The 22,159-nt window shown below is 44.8% G+C and overlaps 1 protein-coding gene across 4 annotated transcripts in view; it reads right to left on the bottom strand.

The window, feature by feature from the left end:
• Positions 1-22,159, bottom strand: part of HELLS (helicase, lymphoid specific) — an 81,235-nt gene that overhangs the window by 16,015 nt on the left and 43,061 nt on the right. For all 4 annotated transcript variants that reach the window (XM_074999601.1, XM_074999597.1, XM_074999598.1 and 1 more), the window contains 9 exons: positions 13,721-13,917; positions 12,323-12,419; positions 10,848-11,009; positions 9,077-9,219; positions 8,672-8,810; positions 4,191-4,274; positions 3,955-4,074; positions 3,627-3,743; positions 1,744-1,903 (listed from right to left, as the gene is read on the bottom strand). In XM_074999601.1, coding sequence (XP_074855702.1) covers positions 1,744-1,903; positions 3,627-3,743; positions 3,955-4,074; positions 4,191-4,274; positions 8,672-8,810; positions 9,077-9,219; positions 10,848-11,009; positions 12,323-12,419; positions 13,721-13,917 — 1,219 coding nt within the window. The remainder of the gene's footprint in view (positions 1-1,743; positions 1,904-3,626; positions 3,744-3,954; positions 4,075-4,190; positions 4,275-8,671; positions 8,811-9,076; positions 9,220-10,847; positions 11,010-12,322; positions 12,420-13,720; positions 13,918-22,159) is intronic.

The raw sequence follows: 22,159 nt of genomic DNA, 5'->3' as shown, positions 1-22,159 counted from the left end.
GCTAAGGCACTGGCTGGCTGCACTGTATCACTTATTGCTCTGCTCTCTGAGCCACCTGCAGAGCAGGCAGTGCAGCTATGGGCTGCACCCTGATGCACTCTTGACTATCCTCTGAAGGAGCCTGGAAATGAACTCTGGAACTGGCTCCTGCCCATGGAGCCCAGCTGCTCCCAAAGGCACTTGCTCACCACTGCCCTGGTGCTCCTCTAGACAGGGCAGAAGCAAGGCGAGTGCCCTAGGGAGCATCTCATGGCTCTGTGGATAGAGCCAGGCTCCTTTGGGGGAGGGCAACAGTGAGCCCAGGTGGCTTCTCTTCACCTTCTGATCAATAAGGCGGCAATGGCTTTCAAACTGTGTGTGTGTGTTGAGGGGCGGGGGAGAAGAGGACATCACTCCTAACAGTGTGAAAACCTCTGTGGTAAATGGAAGTCAGAAATGGAAGGGGCACATGCCTCCACATATCAACTGCTCTACCCCACACCACACCATTTCTCTATCCCAGCAGCTTTATGCTCATTGCGGCTGCACCACTATTTACAACCCAGATAGCACTGCGATGAAAGTAGAGTGTAAAAAACAGACTAGACTAAAAGTAAGTGGAAGCATCATTAATTCAAGACCGGCAAATGTTACACCAAACAAGCAGCAGCCTGTATCATACTAAACTATTCTCTCATTCTCTCTACCCTAATGTACATCTTTTGATGCATTGTGGGAAGTTCCTACCACCATCTGAAGCTGAAAGTCCAGGCTACTGTCAGAAACCCAAAAGATTATATAAAAAAGAAAACTTTATAGACAACTCCAGATTTTAGTGCATTTTATGCTTATGGAAAAGTCTAGCATGCAGGGCTGTGAAAATCTGATCAAAAGAATAATTATAGTAAAGATTTACCACAGTGCCCAGTCTATATGCCTTCACTGGTAAAGATAAGAGAGTAGTTCCAACCAATCATTTGTTACTTGAGTTGTGCAGAGAGTACCACTAGGAAGTCAAGATAGCATCTAATAAATTATCGGAGTGTGTTGCATATAAAATGAGGCATTGATTAGGGCTCAAGCGAAATACTGATTTCAGAATACAGTGCCCTAGAAACAATATATTCTCACATTCCATCTGATTTCAAGGGATGTGATCCAGGGCCAGACAAGTTTGCCTGTGCAGCTAGAAAGTTCCTCTTTCAAAGATTCAGACTAACTTAAAGACAGAATAATTCTGATTCATGTCACCAGGCATTTTCTTTAAGAAAGGAAGTACTTATGAACCTGAAAGCTGATACTGCAACAGTTATCTTACATCCCCAACAGTTATAACCATTCTCACTCCTTACTGCCTAGTTTCATTCCTGTTTCTCTCCCTGGCCAGCACACTGTACTTGCTCCTCAGTTTCCACAGGAGCCAGAAAAAGGTAGAGCCCATGCTGACCTCACTTTCTCCAGAAAGGGCCCATGATTCTAGCGATAAACTAAGGATGCAGCAGTCTAAAATGCAAGAGTAATTTGCAGCCAAATTCCGTATCATGCCACAGAATTCAGCCTTGATGTTAAAGAACACATGGAGTGCTGATCAGAAGGGCTGAGAGAAACAGGAACATTTAGAAGAAGAAGATGAATTACTTCTACACACAGAAATTCTCTGTTAACAAGGACAACAGAAATAATCTCGAACTGCAGCATGAAATGCCCACAGTACTTTCATGGTATAACAAAGTTTTACAAGTTCTGAAAAATGAAATTACTAACTTTTATGAATGATTAACTTCTCTAGCTTCCTTTTGGCAGCAGCTCTCTCCACAATCTTCTGGTCAATAGTGTTTGCTGTCACAAGGCGATAAACAACAACTGGCTTTGTCTGACCAATTCTGTGACACCTGTCTTGGGCCTGAAGGTCAGACTGGGGGTTCTAAAATGAATGAAATTAAAATAATTAAATTAGTTTAATTGTTAAAGATGCACAGTGGATTCAATTTTCAATCAATCAACCAAGCTTTCCAAACTGTCACTTTTCAGTCTGAAAAATTTATCACAGGGGGTTTTGTATGGCAAGAGGAGGGAAAGATTGAGGAAAAAGAAAAAGTTCAGATATTCCACAGAATGAGTTAGAGAACCGAAGAGACATAAATACTAAAAGGCTGTAACTTAATTAAACCATTCCCACATTTGAAGCGGATGCTGGAATTAGAAATTAGCTTTGAGAAGTATTCTAGCATAGGAATTCTTAATTTGTATACTTGGAATTCTTCACCGAGTTCCTCAGATGGGAAAGGGACACGTGAACCATGCTAGTGCAGTCTAAGTAGCACTATATTGAAAAAATTGAAGATGTACAATTCCACAGGACAACAAATCAGCAGTCATGTCGCATTTTAACAAAATAATTTATTAGGTGATGAGCTTTCGTGGGACAGATCCCCTTATTCAGATCTATAGCACTTCCAGTTCAGACTGACGGTTATACAGCACAGAGGTCCAAAAAAATGAAAGAGAAACTGACAAACCAGACATAGAATTGAAGGGCAGGGTGAGGGGGAGAGAAACTAAGTGTCTTGCCTGAGATCATTACGAATACCAAAGAAAGGGAAAGAGCCCTTGTCAGGCATGAGATAATTGCACTCTCTATTGAGACCATGTTAGTGTATTGAATTTGAGCATGAACTCCAGTTTACACATCTCCCTTTGTAATCTGCTGTTACAGTCTCTTTGTTGTAGGACGCATATTCTTAGGTCTATAACAGAATAGCCCACTCCACTGAAATGCTCACTGACAGGTTTATGTGTATGAAGATTCCTAAGGTCACTAGCACATGATAGCATATATAAAATTGGTTGAGGTACAGGAGAATGAGCCCCTGATCTTATAATTAATGTGGTTAGGTCCAGTGATGAGATCTCCAGAATGTTATATGTGCCATCATGTGCCAGCAATGCCACTCTACTATGTACACTGGCCAAACCGGGCAAACACCTCACCAAAGAATGAATGGGCACAGAGCAGACATTAGGAATCTTAATACACATAACCCTGTCAGTCAAATTAATGCCTAGACCTCCAGCCCATGTACTGTCTGTTATTAAGCCCATAGGAATTAGATTCCTAACAGCACTTCAGCCATCCTGAGGTTCACAGGCACTGATGCTGTAGCTGGCTGGAGCTTTGGGATGTCAGTTGACTAGGGAAATTTTGGGAACTAGATATCAACAAGGAAATTGTTTAAATAGAGAAGCTTGCAAAAGTTGTCCGCCCAGGAGGGCTCCAACTTCATTAAGAGCTTTAAACATATTCTCTCCAAGTTAGCGATATTAGCAATTATCAGCACGCAAACAATACACATTTTTTCAACTATCAGAAAAGCCTGTTCCTAAGAAAACTGAAGGGAGCAGTCAGTTGCCTACAAAGCAGTCTTAGCTGTGATCTTAGGCATTTTCTATAGGCCAGCACATTTTTACTAGTTATCCTATGCTATATATTCAATCTGATATGTATTTTATGATGTAATTTTCAGAGGTATTACTTTCATAGACAGACTATCTGGTACAGCATTCCATAACAGAAAATGCTAAGTGCGTACCTATGGTTACAGTACAAAACTGTATAATGACATTTGAAAAACAGTATGTCATCTTACCCAGTCACTATCATAGATGATGACAGTGTCTGCTGCAGTCAAATTAATGCCCAGACCTCCAGCCCGTGTACTCACTAAAAAGATGAAGACTTCAGGATCTACATTAAATTTATGCATCTGTAAAAGAATACGTGTGACATGAAACAGCATACCAAATGGTCAATGGATTATTTTTTTTAACCCAATGTTTTAAATTAAATCAGACAATTAAAAATATATTATTTACTTTTTCGTTCTACAGGGACTTACACATAAAGCAGTAGAGGTTGAAGTTGTTACAATCAGTTGAGCTAAATGAACGCACCTGCTCATTTAAACTATTACTTACATTTTCTTCTCTCTCCATATAGGACATGGATCCATCCAAACGACTAAATTTGTAATTCCTCAAATAACAATAATCCACCAAAATGTCCAACATCATTGTCATTTGTGAGAACAGCAACACCTACAAGTAGTTAAGATTCTTCAGTATCCCTATTTTAAAAAATAAAACCAACACCAAAAACACCATGCAAAACAAAGCAACTGATTTGCTGTGATCCACATTCATAAACAAAATACCTTGTGTCTCCTCTTTTTCAGTTCTGGCAGCATCCGATCCAAAAGTAGAAATTTGCCTGAATTTTTCACTAGATCTTCATCAATCTTAAAAAGGAAAAAGATATTATTTACAATCTTCTGGGATGCATCAACATTAAGAAACTAGGGATGACAATTAATGCACCTGGCTTCCATTTGTGTGGTTAATCCTATCACGCCGTTTTCCAGTCTTGATCATTTGACTGGGTCAGCCATGAGTTGTGGCTGAAAGTTTCCAATAGCCTCTACGTGGTCCTTGCGATATGACCTTCTATGTACTTTATGGAAATATGTTTATGGTATGAATATATGATAACTGAGATATGTTATATGAGCCCTCCTGCGTAAAGCATATCACTGAAACGGTTATGGTTTCCTGAATAGGATTATCCTATTTCTATATAGATATCACTTCTGTTTCTGGAGTTAGCAATATGGACTGTGTACTACACATTTGTTCATGCGGGGTAAAGGCTATTACTTCCCCCAGGAACAACAATGAAAAAGCCTGAGACAGAGCTGATAACACACGAGCAAAAGGCAATGCACTGTAAAAGAGCTTAACTTTCCTGGGAACCTGTGGGTAAGTCTATGAAGAATGGCAGCAAAGGGCATGCAGAAAGAGACACGTGACTACATCATCTGATACTAAAACTCATCTTGAAATCTGTACTTTTTTTGGCAGGGGAGAAAGGGGAGTTGAACCAGGAAACACAGGACTCCTGTTTTGTACAAATACTATTTGATGGAGGAGAGTAGGGTAATCCTGGTCATCAATTATCCCAGGCTACCCTACCCAAGATGACTGCTGGAAAAAAACAAGATTATGACTACACAGCAGGGTTTTTTTTTCTGATGTTACTTATTTTAACGTTCTAATGTATAAATAAGTAATGCAGAAAAATCACATTCACACAGCCACAGCATTGTGAAACAGTGTTCTCATTTATAGCCACAGTATTGAAAAGGAGCCTTAAGATGAGCCAATAATTGCTGTTCTTTGTTTACAAGCATTCCTTTTTGACCTTGAAAGGGGAGTGTGGTTACATCAAAAGATGTTCACAGAGCTGGAGTAATTAGAGGGGAAAGCCAACTTATCTTGAATTACTCTGCTTGGCAGTATGAACACTTGTGTGGGGTTGTGTGTGTGTGGAGGGGGGATGGTTGTTGGAAAAAAGCCTTTTTTTACACAAGCCCACTGACTGAACTGGGAAAGGAACTGGGCACAGGCTGGCAGGCCCTCTGGCCTACGAAAAAGATTATTAGGGGAAAAAAAAGACAGTACCTGTTGTTCTTCAAGATCTATTATTCATATCTAATCTATTCAGGTATGCACGCACCACATGTACAACTGTTGGAAGCTTCCTCCCCTAGCAACTATCCATCACGTCAGCTGTTGAGTCCCCTGGAGTGGTGCCAATGTAGCACTTCATATATGACCCTGTCAACCCAATGGCCCCTCAGTTCCTTCTTGTCAGCTACTCCTACAGAGGGGTTAGGAGAGTGGGTATGGAACAGATACATTATATATAAACACAACACATCTCAAAGAACAGTTACAAAGGTTAAGTAACCATTCTTCATTCAAGTGCTTGCTCATATAAATTCAATTCAGGTGATTTACAAGCCTTCTCCAAAAGGAAGAGTCAGAGTTAATGAGTCGCTGACTGGAGAACTGCTGCACCACAAATGGCTTCTTGTCCCAACTGGTGCATGATGGCATAGTGTGATGTGAAGGTATGGACAGTTGATGATACTGCCAACCTGCAGAGTTCCTGGAAAGGAACATGGGCTAAAAAAGCAGATGAGGAGTCTTCAGCCCAGGTTGAATGCACCATTAAGAGGCAGCAGAGGGATTTTAGCTGTATCATAGCACATCTGGATGCAGGATGTAATTCAGGAAGAAATGCGCTGCAATGACATGGGCAACCCTTTCATTTAGTCTGCCACTGCCACAACATGCTGCGTAAATTTCCAGAAGGATGTGATGTGATCAATGGAGAAGACAACAACCCATCTCACAGCAAGGGACTGCGGCTGTTGCTCCCACATGAGCTTCTGCGGTTTTGGGTGGAAGACTGGCAAGAAAATATGCTCATTGGACACCACCTTTGGGAGAAAGACTGGGTGGGGTTGCAGCTGAACTTTGTCCTCATGAAACACAGTGTATAGAAGGGTCAAATCATGAGGACAGAGCTCTGAGTTAATGGCTACAGAAAAGCCATCTTCCAGGAGAGCTACAGGAAGGAGCAAGTAACCAACAGCTCCAAGGGCAGACCGATAAAAACCAAGAGGACCATGTTGAGATCCCATCTTGGAACCAGATGCTCAGGCTGGCAGGTGAAGTCTATCCAGAGCCTTGAGGAAGCTCCTGACCAGACAGCTCATAAAGACAAAGCAATCGGATTTTCTGGAATGAAATGCCAATATGGCAGCCAGGTGAACCCTCAGGGATGAGGCTGCTAGATATTGGTCCCTGAGAGACATGAGATATTCCAGCACATTTGGTATGAAGGGTGATGTGGCCTATACACAGTGCTGGGAGCACTAGTACCTGAAATGTTTCCAATTGGTCATGCATGTGAGAGTCTGGTGGAAGGCTTCTGACAACTGAGAAGCACGTGCTGGACCTGCTTCAAGCAGGCCTTCTTCATTGAGTCTAGCCAGGAAGCCTCCAGGCCATCACGTAGAGGGAAGGAAGGTCTGGCTGAAGCAGGTGTCCATGGTCCGGCATTACCAGCTCCAGCAGGAGGCACAGAGTCACTGGAGGTTGAAGCAACCTTTCCAACAGCATGGGATACTATCGATTGTGTGTCCAGGGTGGGGCTACAAGAGTAACACTCACCTTGTTCCTGTGAACTTGCAGCATACTTCTGAACCACTGGGAATGGAGAGCATCTGCTAAAGACCTGGTGCTGAGCTTCCTGAATGACCAAAACTAAGGACACTTCCTGTTGTCCCTGGATGCAAGAGAGGTCTATTTGGAAAAAACACCCTACCTCTGTGTGTATAACAAGTGGCTGGATTGACCACTCACGCATGAAGAAACAGGGGCAGAGATGGTCCACCAGCTGGCTCTGCACCAAGAGCTGTACTATCCACAGGATGGCTTAGGGTGGCTGCTATAAGCCCCATGCTCTGGTGGACCTGTGGTGGCTGCATCAACCATTCTATGGATGTGTCCCAGCGTGGTCAGCAGAATTACCTGGGGTGAGGAGCCTGGTGCAGGCCAATAGTGCAGTGCAGGTGATACTCCACTCTCCACATGCATGGCAGCAAGGACCTGGAGTGGCCCAGGCTGTATGGAATCCCACTTTCCAATGCCACAGAGAAGCAGAACACAGCAGACTGGGAAAGGACAATGGGGCAGAGTACAGCAGGATGCCAGGCTGCTCCAGTTCCCACTGCCGCAGTGAGTGTGGGAGTGAGGGCTGACCCCTGCTGCTACCCCACAACAAGCCCCAGTAATTTAGATTGTGTTGCTTGGGGGAAAGGCAGCATTTGGGAGAGGGGAAGCGGGGAGGTGCTGATCGCCAAGTAAATGCCCGGAGAACGTCCTGAGGAGGTGTCACCACTATGTGGATGCCATCTCTGGATGGACAATATACCAACATCAACCACATCTAGAGAGGCTGGAGACGGAGTCTGGCAAACAGAACTATGTAGGTACAGACTGACATACGATCCATCAGCTTGAGATAGGATCTGGCTGTGGCCATTGGTAAGCAAATAAGAGATTGTGTGAGCTGGGAAAGGACTAGACAGCATGGCTTTGGAAGGAAGGCATTTGGCTGAGTGCTGTCAAAGATGGCATCTATCAATTTGACGCTCTGTGTGGGTGTGAGCATCCATTTCTGTGCACTGAGAATGAGACCCAGTTGTGTGAGCACCTCATGTCACCTGCAGCTGAGTTTCCATCTGTTGGCCACACTGTCCCATGAGGAGCCAATCCTTCACCTGTTGGTGGTAGAGGAAAGCCACGACCAGTGCCATACATTTGATGAAGACTCTGGACACCATGGCCCGCCCAAAAGGCATGGCTGTAAACTGGTAACAGACATCCTTCGCCATAAAATGAAGACACTTCTGACAAGTCAGCCATATGGTTATGTGGAAATAGGAATCCTTGAAACTGAAGGTGGTGAACCAATCTCCCAAATCCAAGGTAGGAATTATGGAGTTCAGGGAGGCCATATGTTTGGCGATGAACCTGAAGTCCAGAATGGACTGAAGAACTTCTTTTGATTGGGGATAAGGAAATAATGGGAACAGAAACCCTTATATCTTAATTCCTGAGGAGTCTCCACCACCAAGGCAGACAGTTAACTTACTCCCTTTCAGATCTGCCCTAAGACATTTCACAAGACTGAATCACATTGCAACTCTAAAGCCATTCACCAGCACTACATTACCTACAGCAATTTTCAAAGAACACAGCTTTGTGGTATCTCACCGTTATGTACCTTAAACTGTTGTGTGGCAGGGTCCAATGGATATTCAATGAGATATGGATGGTTACAACACTTCCTCAGTAACATCATAACATTCTGCAGTTTAAGATTGATTTCTGAATCCATGGGAATGGTCATTTCTATCACTGGCCTTGAAAGGCAAGCAAGCAAGCAATCTTATTAGTACAGTAAAACATCAACGTATTTCAAGTACAGCACAGCACAACCTAACAAATGTGTGGAAGACTGGATATATTACTGGATTTTCAGAATTATTGAGAAAGGATAATACAGATTTTTTTTGCTTGATTTAGCAATTTAGTTTATATTCCATATAATATTTCTTAGTATATTAAAAACAATAAAGTCATAAAGATGATAATTTTTAAATAACTTCTTATTCTTCAAGACGCACACCTCTCTTTTTCTACTTCCTCTTGCATTTTGCTGATCAGTTTCTCCAGCTCATCAGGTGTATCACCATCTAGTTCACGGTAATCAACAGCTTTCCGACTTCGGCGCTTTGGCCGTCCCGTAGGACTCAACTCAATTATTTCTTCCTGTAGAAAATTATACAAATTGTGATAGTCAGCAGATGTTTCTCATGAATTACTGAGGGGAGGAAGGCAGCCAGATATGACCCATCCCTTCTGTCCATGAGTCTCTACATGCTGCTTACAAAAAGTATCTGCCCTAACTTCCAAACCTGGACGTTGCTGATGGTAATTGCTTGGGGGAGGCACATCAGAAGTGGGGAAAGTTGAAGGTTAACTCCAACACTTGAACTTACATTGATGCTGCCTTGCACACTTCTTGTTAGTCCTTCCATACAGAAGTGTAGCTTGGACATTCCAGAGACATTGTCATCTTATTATAGCAATCTGGGGGAAGTGAATGCCCAGAAACTATTTCGCTATATTATTATATTATTACTGAAGGTGTATATAAATTACTGGGAAAATATTTTGTACTGTTCAGATTTCTCTGTGACACTGATGTAGACTGGTCTGCAGTGAACACTGGAAACCAGGCTCTTATACTTGACTACACATGTATTTGGCTTTGATTTATTATGCCAGCCAAGGTCCTTCTTATACCTTTTTGAGGGGGCCCAGGTCAACGTGCAGCTAGCTTAGATGCACGAGGCCACACACAGTTATGGCTAGAGTTTTGCATGGATACAAAACTAGTATCCGCATCCTCAAAAATAAGCCATGGATATCCACAACCAGAGATGCAGATATCTGTGGATACAAAGCATATAACCATAAATTTTCAGGGTTCTAGGTACAAAATTGGTATCTACAGCCACATCTGTAAAAATGAGTCACAGATATTGGCATCCCCATCTGTGAATGTGGATACCCACAGCTATAAAGCAGATATGCAGAGATTTGTAGGGCTGTAGTTATGGCCAAAGAGACAGCATCACACATCACTCATGACTGCCTCTGATAAGATTTAATGGCAGTCTGAGGGCTCCACACTTCACAGAACAGGCTGCTGTAAATTGGCTTGGCAAGCCCTGCATTTGATACAAAAGTGACTGCTCAAAGTCATCAATCTCTAGTCCTATCTAAAAAAATTATGTTGTGACAATAACTGAAGCATAACCACTGAAGTTATTCAGTGATTTCCTACTTAGATTTAAATTCTGTTTCTTTAAAATGGTCACCAATTCTTGAGATACAGTACTAGATAGTGAAAGCATCGTTTTCTGAGAGCTGCATGGCACACATTGCTTCTATGAACTATCACCGCAACCTCAACTGTAATTTGAGCAAGAGGAAGGTCTCTTAGCTGTGAATTACAGAACTGCAATGATGTCCTCTCTCAGCTAAAATTATCCAAGAAGCAATAAACTCTAAATTCTACTTCCACTAAAGTTAGCAGCAATAAATTCCAATTGATATAATAGCAGAGGAATGGGCATGTACCTTTTGGTCTTACAGCTTTTGCCCATTTTTCTTATTTTCTTTGGTAATAGTGCTGAAATTTAAGAAGATTTAAGTATATGGAACATCTACAAGGTAAATTTGAGCTGAGAGTCAATAAAACAGACAAAAGTGAAAAAAATCTCAAACTGCAGTAATATTTTAGTGATCTGTAATAAGAAAAAAATTGACACCCCAAAATTGATAATGTAGGAATGTCTCTATAGATTTCTGAAGTCCACATCAGCAGGCACCTCTTTATTTCCAAGCAGCTTTTTAATGGTCCGATTTACTATAGCGGTATAGAAGGTTTCTTGTTTCTTTGCCAGTGGTGCATATACCACAACTTCTCGTTTAGGAGGAACCTCAAGAGCTACATCAGATTTCAATCTTCTTAACAAGAAAGGTGTCAAAATCTAAAATATAAACAAATATGTATTACAATCTGTAAACATGTGGGTCCTGCTTTTATGACCTCCAGAGGTCTCTTCCAACCCTAATCTTCAATAATTTTAACAATGGTGTGGTTTTACCTTTGAAGAAGGGAATAAACCCCTGTACAAACTTGGAGAGTAAAGAGAGCCATACCCCACAAAGCTATGTCACTGCCAACAAAATGATTTGAGACAGATATGTGTTTTGGTTACGTTCTGTAAAAGACCAACCGTTGAAATCATTTACAATGGAACAGACAGCTCAACTTAATGCTAATTAAAGTTCATAGTACCATTTTAATCTGCTAGTCCAATGGGGTGGCCAACATGAGCATGAAAAAGAGCCAGAATTTACCAGTCTACATTGCCAAAGAGACACATTAATTTGTCAGCAGCCCCCTTCAGCTCCTACCTCCTGCCAATCAGTTTTTCCCACTCCCTCCCTGTGCCTCCTCCCCACCACAATCACCTGTTTCACAGCATGCTGGAGGTTCTAGAGAATGAGGGAGGTAAGAGGATGTAGCAGGCTCAGAGGCTGGGGCAGGAAGGGGTGGGACTTGGGGAATTACAGAATCATAGACCTGAAGGACCCTCGAGAGGTTACTGCACTCATTACAAGACCAAGCACCGGCTAGGCCTGCGGAGTCCAACTAATTCTGAAGTAGAAGCCACTACAGGAGCTACTGCTACAGAGAACTAGCCACATTATTTTAAAAATATATTTATTGTTCAAGCCAATTAACCAAACTCAACTGGCTAACAGCCACATGTGGCTGGTGGTTAGCGTGTTGGACACCAAAGATCTAGACCATAAGGGGTACAGATGGGGTCGGGCATGGGGCAGGGTGTGGAGGTGAAGCAGCAAGCACCCGTGGCACATTGGAAAGGTGGCACCTGTAGCTCCAGAGTTGGCACCTATGAAAGGAGCCACATGTGGCTCCAGAGCCACAGGTTGGCCACTCCTGTGTTAGTCCAATATCAAAGTATAAAGTGCAGAAACAAAAGCTGAAGTTAGCCTTAGTCTCCACAATTCTCAATTTCATTCCAAAAATAAAAATAAAATAATTATTAAAGACTTATACCATTATTTTTATCTAATATGTTGAAAAGATCCAACGTAAAAGTAGTGCAGGAAGTGCCAAAGATACAATGCCAGACCAGCTAAACTGTGCTATGATCAAATCCAAAAGGAGAAAGCTGTTCTAATAAATTACTTGACATTAAAGGTGCAATAAAACTTACATATAGTAACAGCAAAATCATCAAGAACCTATTTTGAAAGAAAAAATGAGGACCTGGTGCAACATGTGTAAGATGTTCTGCTCCCTTTCTTTAGCGACAATATCTTCAGCAATTTCTGTAATGCTTGTAATGTCAAACCAGGACTCAAAGCTTGAAAGAGAGAGAAAAAACAAATGCAAGTTATTCTATATCCATCATTCTTTGTCACTTGAATGTATGTGAAACTCCAAATAAGGTTCAGAAGCACCTTACATATGAAAGTGGATAGAACTAAAACAAGCAATACTCTTATCTACGACCAGACAATTGTAAACTAAATTATAATCTACTACATATTTGAGAGAGTTTATGCTTCCTAAATGGTACGATCCAGGACCACCTAATTTGATATACAGCTTCTGCTTATCATAATCTACAACTTAAAGCAAGGTAAAGGGTTGGTTGTGCCAGGAAAATGGGATGTGCCTGGAATGGGATTGATTCTCATAAAACCATACAAAAAAGAGAATCACCAGGCAGGTGAAAGGGGATGGCAGTGCCCTCCCCATCCAGGACTGCCTTGAGCATCCTACCCACCAGGTGGCCTTTTTGGCGGAGAGATTGGCTGCAGCTCCCCACCTCCTTGATTTGTACAGGGATGTTGCTGGCTGTTCCCCTTCATTGGGAAAGCAGGGGAAAGTGCAGTTTGCTGCATTCCTCACTCTGGCTGGGGAACGCATGGGGTAGACAAAACTGGGACTGTTTCAGCCAGGGGACATGCACCCTTGCCCCAGACTGTGCTTGCTGGAGCCACAGCAGCCATGCAGAGGCACGTCTCATTTGGCCCCAAGCTGCTACAGTGAGAGAGAGCTGGAATAGTCCTTTTTCCCCAGGACAGCCTGCATATTGAAACCCTCATCCCCAAGCTCATCCCAGAGCAATGATTTAAATTAAGCATGCACATTTCCATTTTATTTCCCCAAAAACAAAAATTAATCAAGTTAAGGACCTGAGCAATGCCAAGTAAATTATCTAATAAATACAAACGTTAGATGGAAAGCACAGTGCAATTTATTACACAAAATATATTCTCTGCTGCAGAACAAGACCTTTGTAATCTCTTTCTAGATTAGCATAAACATCCAAGTTATTTTTTGGCTATGTGATGTGACAGCTATGAAGGAAAATGTAATGCTTGCTGCTTGACTCAGAGGGTTTTGAGTTTTGCTCACTAACATTTGCCGCAAAAAAATACTGTCACCTGTGCAGGGAAGAAGCCACTCAAACCTGTCCATCACTGAACAAAGATTAATTCAATCATTATGATATTTGATCAATTTATCCAACTCACATGAATGGATGTATCATTGTAATGATGTGAGGCATTGGTTCTGAGCAGCTCTCTCTCTCTCTCTCTCTCTCTGTCTCACACACACACACACACAAATCAGGGCCAACAGACCATCACCTACCTTTTCAAGTCATCAAATACATCTGGTAAAAGGAAATTAAGCAGTGACCAAAGTTCTGCCAAGTTGTTTTGCAAGGGAGTACCAGTTAACAGAAGTTTATTGTCAGCATTAAATCGTTTTAATTCCCTGATGAGACGACAGTTCATGTTCTTAATCCTATGTCCTTCATCCACTATCAGATACTTCCAGAAGCAATGCTACAGAAAGGAAAAGAAGAGATAACCTAGCATTTAAAAAAAATTGATTTTCACTACATCAGAATATGTCTTACAGGCAGAGACAGAAGCACTACATATTATGGCTGTCCAACACTTCCCTCTAAAAGATCTTGTTGTTATTAGGTAAATTTATAAGCAAACATCAACTGCATACGCTAATATTTCCCATACAACCTTAATGGTTTTAACGTAGCTTGTATAATATTTTACCGTTTATGTTATTCAGGACTGCAGACAGCGAACTGAAATTTTATTAAGCTGGATATTGAAAAGTGTGCCGTACCAGAAAAAAAAATTACCTGTTTGTGTGTGTCTTTCAAGATGTGTTGCTCATGTCCAGTCCACTGTAGGTGTGCATGCATGCCTATGCCCAAATGCTAGAAGTCTTTTTCCCTTAGCCAGTAACCACTGGGTCGGTGTGACGCGGATATGGTGACCAATATATACACCACCCAACCCACTCCCCACTCAGTTGCTTATTCCTGGCTCCTCTGACAGTAGGGAAAAGTGGGTGGGTTTTGGAATGGACACAAGTAACACACCTTAAAGTACATCAGTTATGGACACAGGTAACTGTCTTTTCTTCTTAGAGGGACAGCTCATGTGCGTTCCAATGTAGGTGAATGCAAAGCTGATGTTGGGAGGTAGGGCTGCAGCACCGGAATGACGGCAGTACGGCCCTGCCCACTGCAGCATCCTCCATAGTGTGACGTATGATCGTGTAATGGGCTGCAAACACATGTATGGAGGACCAGGTGGCTACCCTACAGATCTCCTGAATCGGACATGGGCCAGAAAACCTGCTAAGGATGCCTGTGCCCTCATAGAATGAGCCCTAATCAGAGAAGGGGACACCCCCTGCCACCTTGTAGCATTCCTTAATGCAAGCCACTATCCAGGGTGAGATCATCTAGGAGAGGAGACCAGACAGTCCTTTTTCTTGTCCACCACTGCAACAAAGAGCTGCTGCAATTCTCTAAAAGGTTTGGGCTTGTCTATATAAAAAGCTAACGCTCTATGGACATCTAAGGTGTGCAAACTCTGCTCCTGTGGGGTGGCATGAGGTTTGGGCTAAAACACAGGTCGGGAAACATCCTGACTGACACGGAAAGAGGAGACCACCTTTGGCAGGAAGGCCAGATGGGATCTCAATCCAACCTTGTCCGCGTGGAACACTGCGTAGAGTGGGTCTACAGTTCAGACACTCTTCTGGCCCATGTGATGGCCACCAAAAAGGCTGTTATGCAACTTAAAAACAACAGGGAACAAGAAGTGAGGAATTCAAAGGGGGCCCCCACAAGCTTAGATAACATCAGATTAAGGTCCCATGAGGGTAAGGGATCCTGTATTTGTGGCCTAACCCTTTCCAAGAACCTTCTTCACCGATTCCAGGCCAGAAGGTTCCATGGTGCTCAGCCATAAAGCTTCCATGCTGTGAGGCCAAGGGACAGGAGATTGGGGTGCTGCAATCTCTCCATGTCCTGAATCAAAAGGTCCAGGCATAATGGGAGTGTTATTGGGCTGTTCACCGACAGGTGTAAGAGAACCAATGCTGCCTGGCCCCTTCTGAAGCCACCATGACCACTGAGGCCTGATTTGACTGAATTTTGAGGAGGACCTGTGGATGAGGGGAACCAGAGGGAACACATACAGGAATAGGCCTGCCCAGAAATGCTTAATGTGTCCACCCAACACCCATGGTCTGGTTCCTGTAAGAACAAAACGTCCAGCACTAGGCATCGATATGTGTAGTGAACAGGTCCACTTGGGGATAGCCCCAAATTTGGAAAATTGTTTGCAGCACGTCTGGGTGAATGGACCACTCATGGTTCATGAAGGACCTGCTGAGATGGTCCGCTATGGTCTTTTGGACCCCCCAGTAAGTTGTGAGCTTGTAGGAGAATTTGGTGTTGAATGCAAAACTCCCAAAGTCTGAGGGCCTCATGACACAAGGGAGAGGACTGTGCAACCCCCCTCCCCCCACAATACACTGCTATAGTGTTGTCTATACTCGCTGACATGCAATATCACCCTAGGGCTAGCTAGCCCCAAAACACCTTGCATGTCAATACGATGGCCCTGAGCTCCCTCACATTAATGTGGAGCTTGAGGTCTGATGGGCCCTAGACAGCCTGAGGTCTGGCACTCTCCCAGATGTGCCCTGCAACCTAAGTCTGATGCACTGGTTACCAAGGACAGGGAAGGCTGAGGAGGTCTGAACGAACCCCTGCATATACTGTTTGATCATCCAGCCACCAATGCAGGTTCTGTAGTACCTGCTATGACAATGTCACCAACGTGGTCTATGTTGTCCCTCCCAGGTCAGTACACCAAACCAAGCCACAAATGAAGAGAGTGGAGTCGAAGTCTGGTGTATTGCACCACGAATGTGTGTGTTGTCATGCGTTCCAGGAGCCTCATACAGCACTTGGCCATTGTGGGGAATTTGATCAGGTCGTTTATGATGCTGACCACAGCCTGAAACCTGCTCTCCAGCAGTGAGGCCCTGGTGAGCACCAAGTCCAGGAGAACCCCTGGAAACTCTACCTGTGTGTGGGGAACAGCATCAACTTTCTCTCACTTACCAACAGACCCAGACTGGCCAAAAATCCAACAGATAACCTCAAATGCTGCTGAACCTGGACCCGTGAGCTCCATCTGACCAGCCAATCATCCAGGTCCGGGAACACAGAATCTCATAACCGCAGAGATAGACTACCACCGCTGCAATGCACTAGGTGAAAACTCTTGGAGCTGCCAATAGGCCAAACAGAAGGACTGTGAACTGCTAATGCTGTCCATTCACCACAGAACTCAAGAACCTCCTGTGAGAAGGGTAAATTGCAATGTGAGAGTACCTGTTCTGTAAGTTGAGACCAGTGAACTAGTCCCCTTGATCCCCCATCGATGGAATGATGAGCCCCAGCGAGACCAGGTGAAACCTGATCTTTTTTACAAATTTGTTCAGACCTCGCAGGTCCACAATAGGTCTCAGACTCCCTTTGGATTTTGGAATTGGGAAATAGTGGGAATAAAAGCCCAGACCCCTGAACTGCAGGGGAACCTCCTCTATTGCACCTCACTCAAGGAGTGATTGGACCTTCTGGCCAGGTAGGCTCTCATGAGAGGGGGCCCTGAAGATGGACAGGGCAAGAGGGTAGGAAGGGGGATAAGAATGGAACTGGACTGCATATCCCCTTTCCACCATGCACAGGACCCAGTGGTCTGATGTTATACAGTACCAAGCAGGGTAGAAAGGGAACAGGCATAATGAAAATAAAAGACGCACTAGATCCCAGGCAAAGAATGATTTGGTGCTCCCAAATGCATGTGAAAAAGTTTGATTTTGGCCCAGGAGAAGGCTTCTGCTGTCCTGGACTCTGGCCAGGTTGGCTGGAGAGACTCCTGCCACTATGACCCTGCCTCCTATTATGGTCCCTAGGATGTTGATGTTGGAACTGCCTTGGAGGAGGGCAGGGGGTGAAATGCCTGCGCTGGGTCACAGGAGTGTGGAGCCCTTAAGACCTCAGGATCGCCCTTGAGCCTATGCGGCCTGTTGTCCATCTTCTCAGATAAAGTAGGCTCCTCAAAGGCCAGATCCTGTATTATCTGCTGCACCTCCTGGGGCAGGCCAGAAACCTGTGGCCAAGCCCCACGTCTCATCGCCACTCCTTGATGCCAAAACCTGTGTTGCTCCATCAGCAGCGTCCAGGGGAGCTTGGAGGGTCGGATGAGAAATTAGCTTATTTTCCTCCACCACAGCTATAAATTCTTGTTTAGCATCTGGAGGAAAAAGTTCTGTGACTTTAGACAGTGAAGACACTACTAAAAAAGAATACCTGCTCACCAGAGCCTGCTCGTTTGCTACACATAACTGTAGACCCCCCTGTGGAATACACCTTACTCCCATACAAGTCCAATTTCTTGGCTTCTCTCTTTTTGGGAAAAGGCCCCTGAAAACCTTGCTGCACCCTATGGTTGACTGTGTTGATAACCAAGGAGTTGGGGGTGGGGGTGGCAGTGAATGGGTCTTCGTTCCCCTCAGAGGGGACAAAATACTGCCTCTCTTCTTCCTGTTGGTTGGCTGGGCAGATGCTGGCATCTGCCACGCTGTTTTGGCTGTTTGGGCCATCATCTTTATAATAGATAAGGCCACTCTAGAGGGTGCCATGGATGATAAAATGCCTGTCATAGGGTTTACTTTGTCCTTGACCTCCTTAGCCTGGATGCCCAAGTTCTGGGCAACTCTTGCAAAGAAGCTGCTGCAGAGTTTGACCGTCCTGTAACACTGGAGAAGACTAGGAACCCCAGAACTGCTTCAGCCAGGGAGGAGGATAAAGTGGTGCCAGCCAGCCCCAAACGACCCGGGTTCATGGTCCCTGCCAGGTATGCACCAGCCACCAAGCGTGCGGGAAACAACTGAGGCACTGGCACTATGGCACCTACCAGAGAGAGCACAGAAAACAGTGCTGTGCTATGCTATAATATAATACAGAGATACACATCTCATAAAACTGGAAGGGACCTTGGGAAGCCATTGAGTCCAGTCCCCTACCCTCTTGGCAGGACCAAGCACCAACCCCCCCGCTTTTTTTTTTTTATTTGCCCCAGATCCCTAAATGGCCCCCCCAAGGACTGAACTCACAATCCTGGGTTTAGCAGGCCAATGGTCAAACCACTGAGCTATCTCCCCTCTTGGCACCAGGGACATTGAGGTTACTGGCACTGAGGCGGAAGGCATTGGCATTGAGGAAGCTGGCATCTGGCATCAGCTCCACCGAGGTTGGCCTCAAAGCAAGGGATGGCACCGAGACAAGTCTCTCCCCTGGAGGCAGCTGGTCTGTTGGTGCATCCCGTGGTGGCACCCCCAGTGCAGCTGAAACCGCTGTGTGCAGTAGCAGGGGAGGCCCCAGTGCCACCAGCAGTGACGACGCCTCGGAGTGTGGTTTAAGAAATTTTCCTTGAGACTTGTGGAATGTTCATGGAGTCCAAAAGGGCCATTGTAGAGGCACTTGCCGGTTCTGCTGGCTGTGTCCGTGCACAATGACAACTCCTGCTCCTGTCCAATCCCAAAAAGTAGGAGTGCAACTCCGATCCTGACACCTCTACAGGTGCCTGCCTCGGCACAGAGTGGGAGGGCACCTGCACCAGCACTGCAGTCTTTGTGGACAGAGGGCACAGAAGATGGTACCAGTACAGCCGGCTTGCTCTGTGAGGGAGGCCAGCTCCACACATGTACCAGTGGGGATGAAGTCCTCAGTGGTGAGAAGGGCGCTGTAAACCTCAGGAGACTCTGCACTGCCTGGAATGCCTCCAGCATTGAAGGCATCGCTGGTGAATGAGGGCTAGATCTCAGGGTCAGTGTCAGCGTTCGGCCTTCTGAAGCATGCCCCTGCTGTGGCTCAACCATCGGCATCTTGGGCTTCTCCCTCCACAGCACTGCAGAACACTGGCCCGTCATTTTTCTTCTGCTTATGCAGCACTGGAGATGACAATCTGTCTCTCCTGGAGGAGTGTGGTGCCAACCCTTCACCCTGGTGCCAGCCCCCTTTGTATTTTACTGGTGCCGATGTCGCATTTGGTGCTGGTTGCTCTACACTAAGCATGTTGTACTTGGTTCTGCCAATGGCAAATGCTCTGGCTGAAGTGCAGCTTCCATTAGGAGGACTTTCAGGCACTGTGCCCTGTCCTTTAGGGTCCTCAGTTTAAACATTCTACAAATAGAGCCAGCAATCCCTCCGATGGCTCTCAGACAAGGACTTTAAACAGGCTGAGTAGGGAACTGGTCTTTGACGTGCGCTTGCCACGCTCTTCACAGGCCTTGAAGCCTGAAGATTCTGGTATGCCCAATGCCGGACATGCAAGAGGGTGAAATCAGCCTCCCAACTTGGGACCGACAGCTATCTACAACAATGAACTATTAACAGCCACTAACTAATGAACTATAAACCATAATTATATACAGATAAGTAAGCTACCAGCAAACAAAAGGCTGCTCGCACAAGCAACAGAGAGTTCTGACAAACAACACCGTGGCGAGAAGGAACTGACCATGGAGTGGGTCAGGCAGTGTATATATTGGTCACCATATCAGTGCCACTCTGACCCAATGGCTACCAGGTAAGGGAAAAAGACTCCTGGAAGCTCGGCATGCACATGTGCGCACACCTACATTAGAATACACATGAGCAATGACTCAAATTAAAAACAATTACCGAGGTCTCATAATGGTTGTTCAAAATGTGTTCCTCATGCCCATTCAGTCAAGTGTCAACAAACTACACACAGCAGCTGGTTTTCCCCACCAGAAAGATACACTGGGTCAGTCCTGCTGCCCCCTGAAGTTGCACCTCCATGTCACTGTGTAAAAATTATCTGGGCCAGCAACGCCCTTGAAGGAAGATCAAGGAATTCGGTGCACAAGTGGTGTTCTCATCTGTCCTCCCTCTGGAAGGAAGGGGTCTGCGTAGGGATCATCGAATCACAGAGGTAAATGAGTGGCTGCGTAGGTGGTGTAGCAAGGAAGGATTTGGTTTCTTTGACCATGAGATTCTTTTTCGTAAATAGGGATTGCTGGAAAGAGATGGGATTCACCTCACAAAGAGAGGGAAGAGCATCTTGTCGGGCAGGCTTGCAAACCTAGTGAGGAGGGCTTTAAACTAGGTTCATCGGGGGAAGGTGACACAAGCCCTGAGGTAAGTGGGGAAGGAGGAGGGAACAATCAAGTGGGTTTCCTGGATGAAAAGGAGAAAGTGGGCCAATCAGCTCCTTCTCTAAGATGCTTGTAGACTAATGCCAGAAGCCTAGGGAACAAACAGGAAGAATTGGAGGCCCAGGCACATTCAAAGTAGTATGAGGTAGTTGGAATAACGGAGACTTGGAGGGACGATTTGCATAACTGGAGCACGGTCATGGAAGGTTTAGGAAGGACAGACGGGGGAGAAAAGGAGGAGGAGTTGCACTCTATGTGAGGGAGCAGTATGATTGCTCAGAGCTCCAGTATGAGGGAGGAGAAAATCCAATTGAGGGTCTTTGGGTTAAACTCAGAGGCGGAAGTAACAGAGCTGATGTTGTAGTTGGTGTCTGCTACAGACCGCCAGATCAGGGAGATGAGATAGATGAGGCTTTCTTCAGGCAGCAAGTGAAGCATCCAAATCACAGGCCCTGGTTCTCATGGGAGACTTTAATCATCCAGACATTTGTTGGGAGACAATACATCAGCATACAGACAATCCAGGAAGATTTTTGGAGAATATTGGGGATAATTTCTCGGTACAAGTGCTGCAGGAACCGACCAGGGGTCGTGCGCAACTTGACCTGCTCCTCACAAACAGGGAAGAACTAGTAGAAGAAGTAGAAGTGGGAGGAAATCTGGACTGCAGTGACCATGAGATGGTAGATTTCAGGACCTGGACAAAAGGAAGAAAGGTGAGCAGTAATATACAGACCCTTGATTTCAGGACAGCAGACTTTGACTCCCTGAAACAACTGATGAGCAGGATCCCTTGGGAAATGAAGACGAAGGGGAAAAGAGTTGAAGAGAACTGGCAGTATTTTAAAGAAGTCCTACTGAAGGCACAGGAACAAACCATCCCGCTGCATAGAAAGAAATGCAAACGTGGTCAGCAACCAGCTTGGCTTAACAGGGAAATCCTTTGTCAGCTTCAATGAAAAAGGATGCATACAAGAAATGGAAACGTGGACAGTTGACTAAGGAGGAGTACAAACATATGGCTGGAGAATGCCGGGCAGTAATCAGGAAAGCGAAAGCACAACTGGAACTGCAGCTGGCAAAGGATGTGAAGAGTAACAAGAAGGGTTTCTACAGGCATGTTAACAATAAACTGGGTACCAGAGAAGGTGTGCAGCTGTTAGTGGATGAGGGAGGTAACCTAGTGACAGATGATGTGGGAAAAGCTGAAATACTCAATGTTTTTCTTGCCTCAGTCTTCACGAACAAAGTCAACTTCCACATGACGGTCCTATACAATGTAGTATGGGAAGGTGGAATGCAGCCATCTGCGGGGAAGGAACAAGTTCTGAGCTATCTAGAAAAACTAGATGTGCACAAGTCCACGGGTCTGGATTTAATGCACCTGAGGGTACTGAGGGAATTGGCAGAGGTCATTGCTGAACCTTTGGCCATTATCCTTGAAGACTCTTGGAGATCAGGGGAGCTACCGGATGACTGGAAGAAGGCAAACGTAGTGCACATCTTTAA

This window comes from Carettochelys insculpta, chromosome 7, assembly GCF_033958435.1.
Source record: "Carettochelys insculpta isolate YL-2023 chromosome 7, ASM3395843v1, whole genome shotgun sequence".
In the NCBI taxonomy this organism is placed as follows: Eukaryota; Metazoa; Chordata; order Testudines; family Carettochelyidae; genus Carettochelys; species Carettochelys insculpta.
The sequence above is the reverse complement of the archived record's forward strand: the minus strand, read 5'-3'. Positions and strand labels throughout refer to the sequence as shown.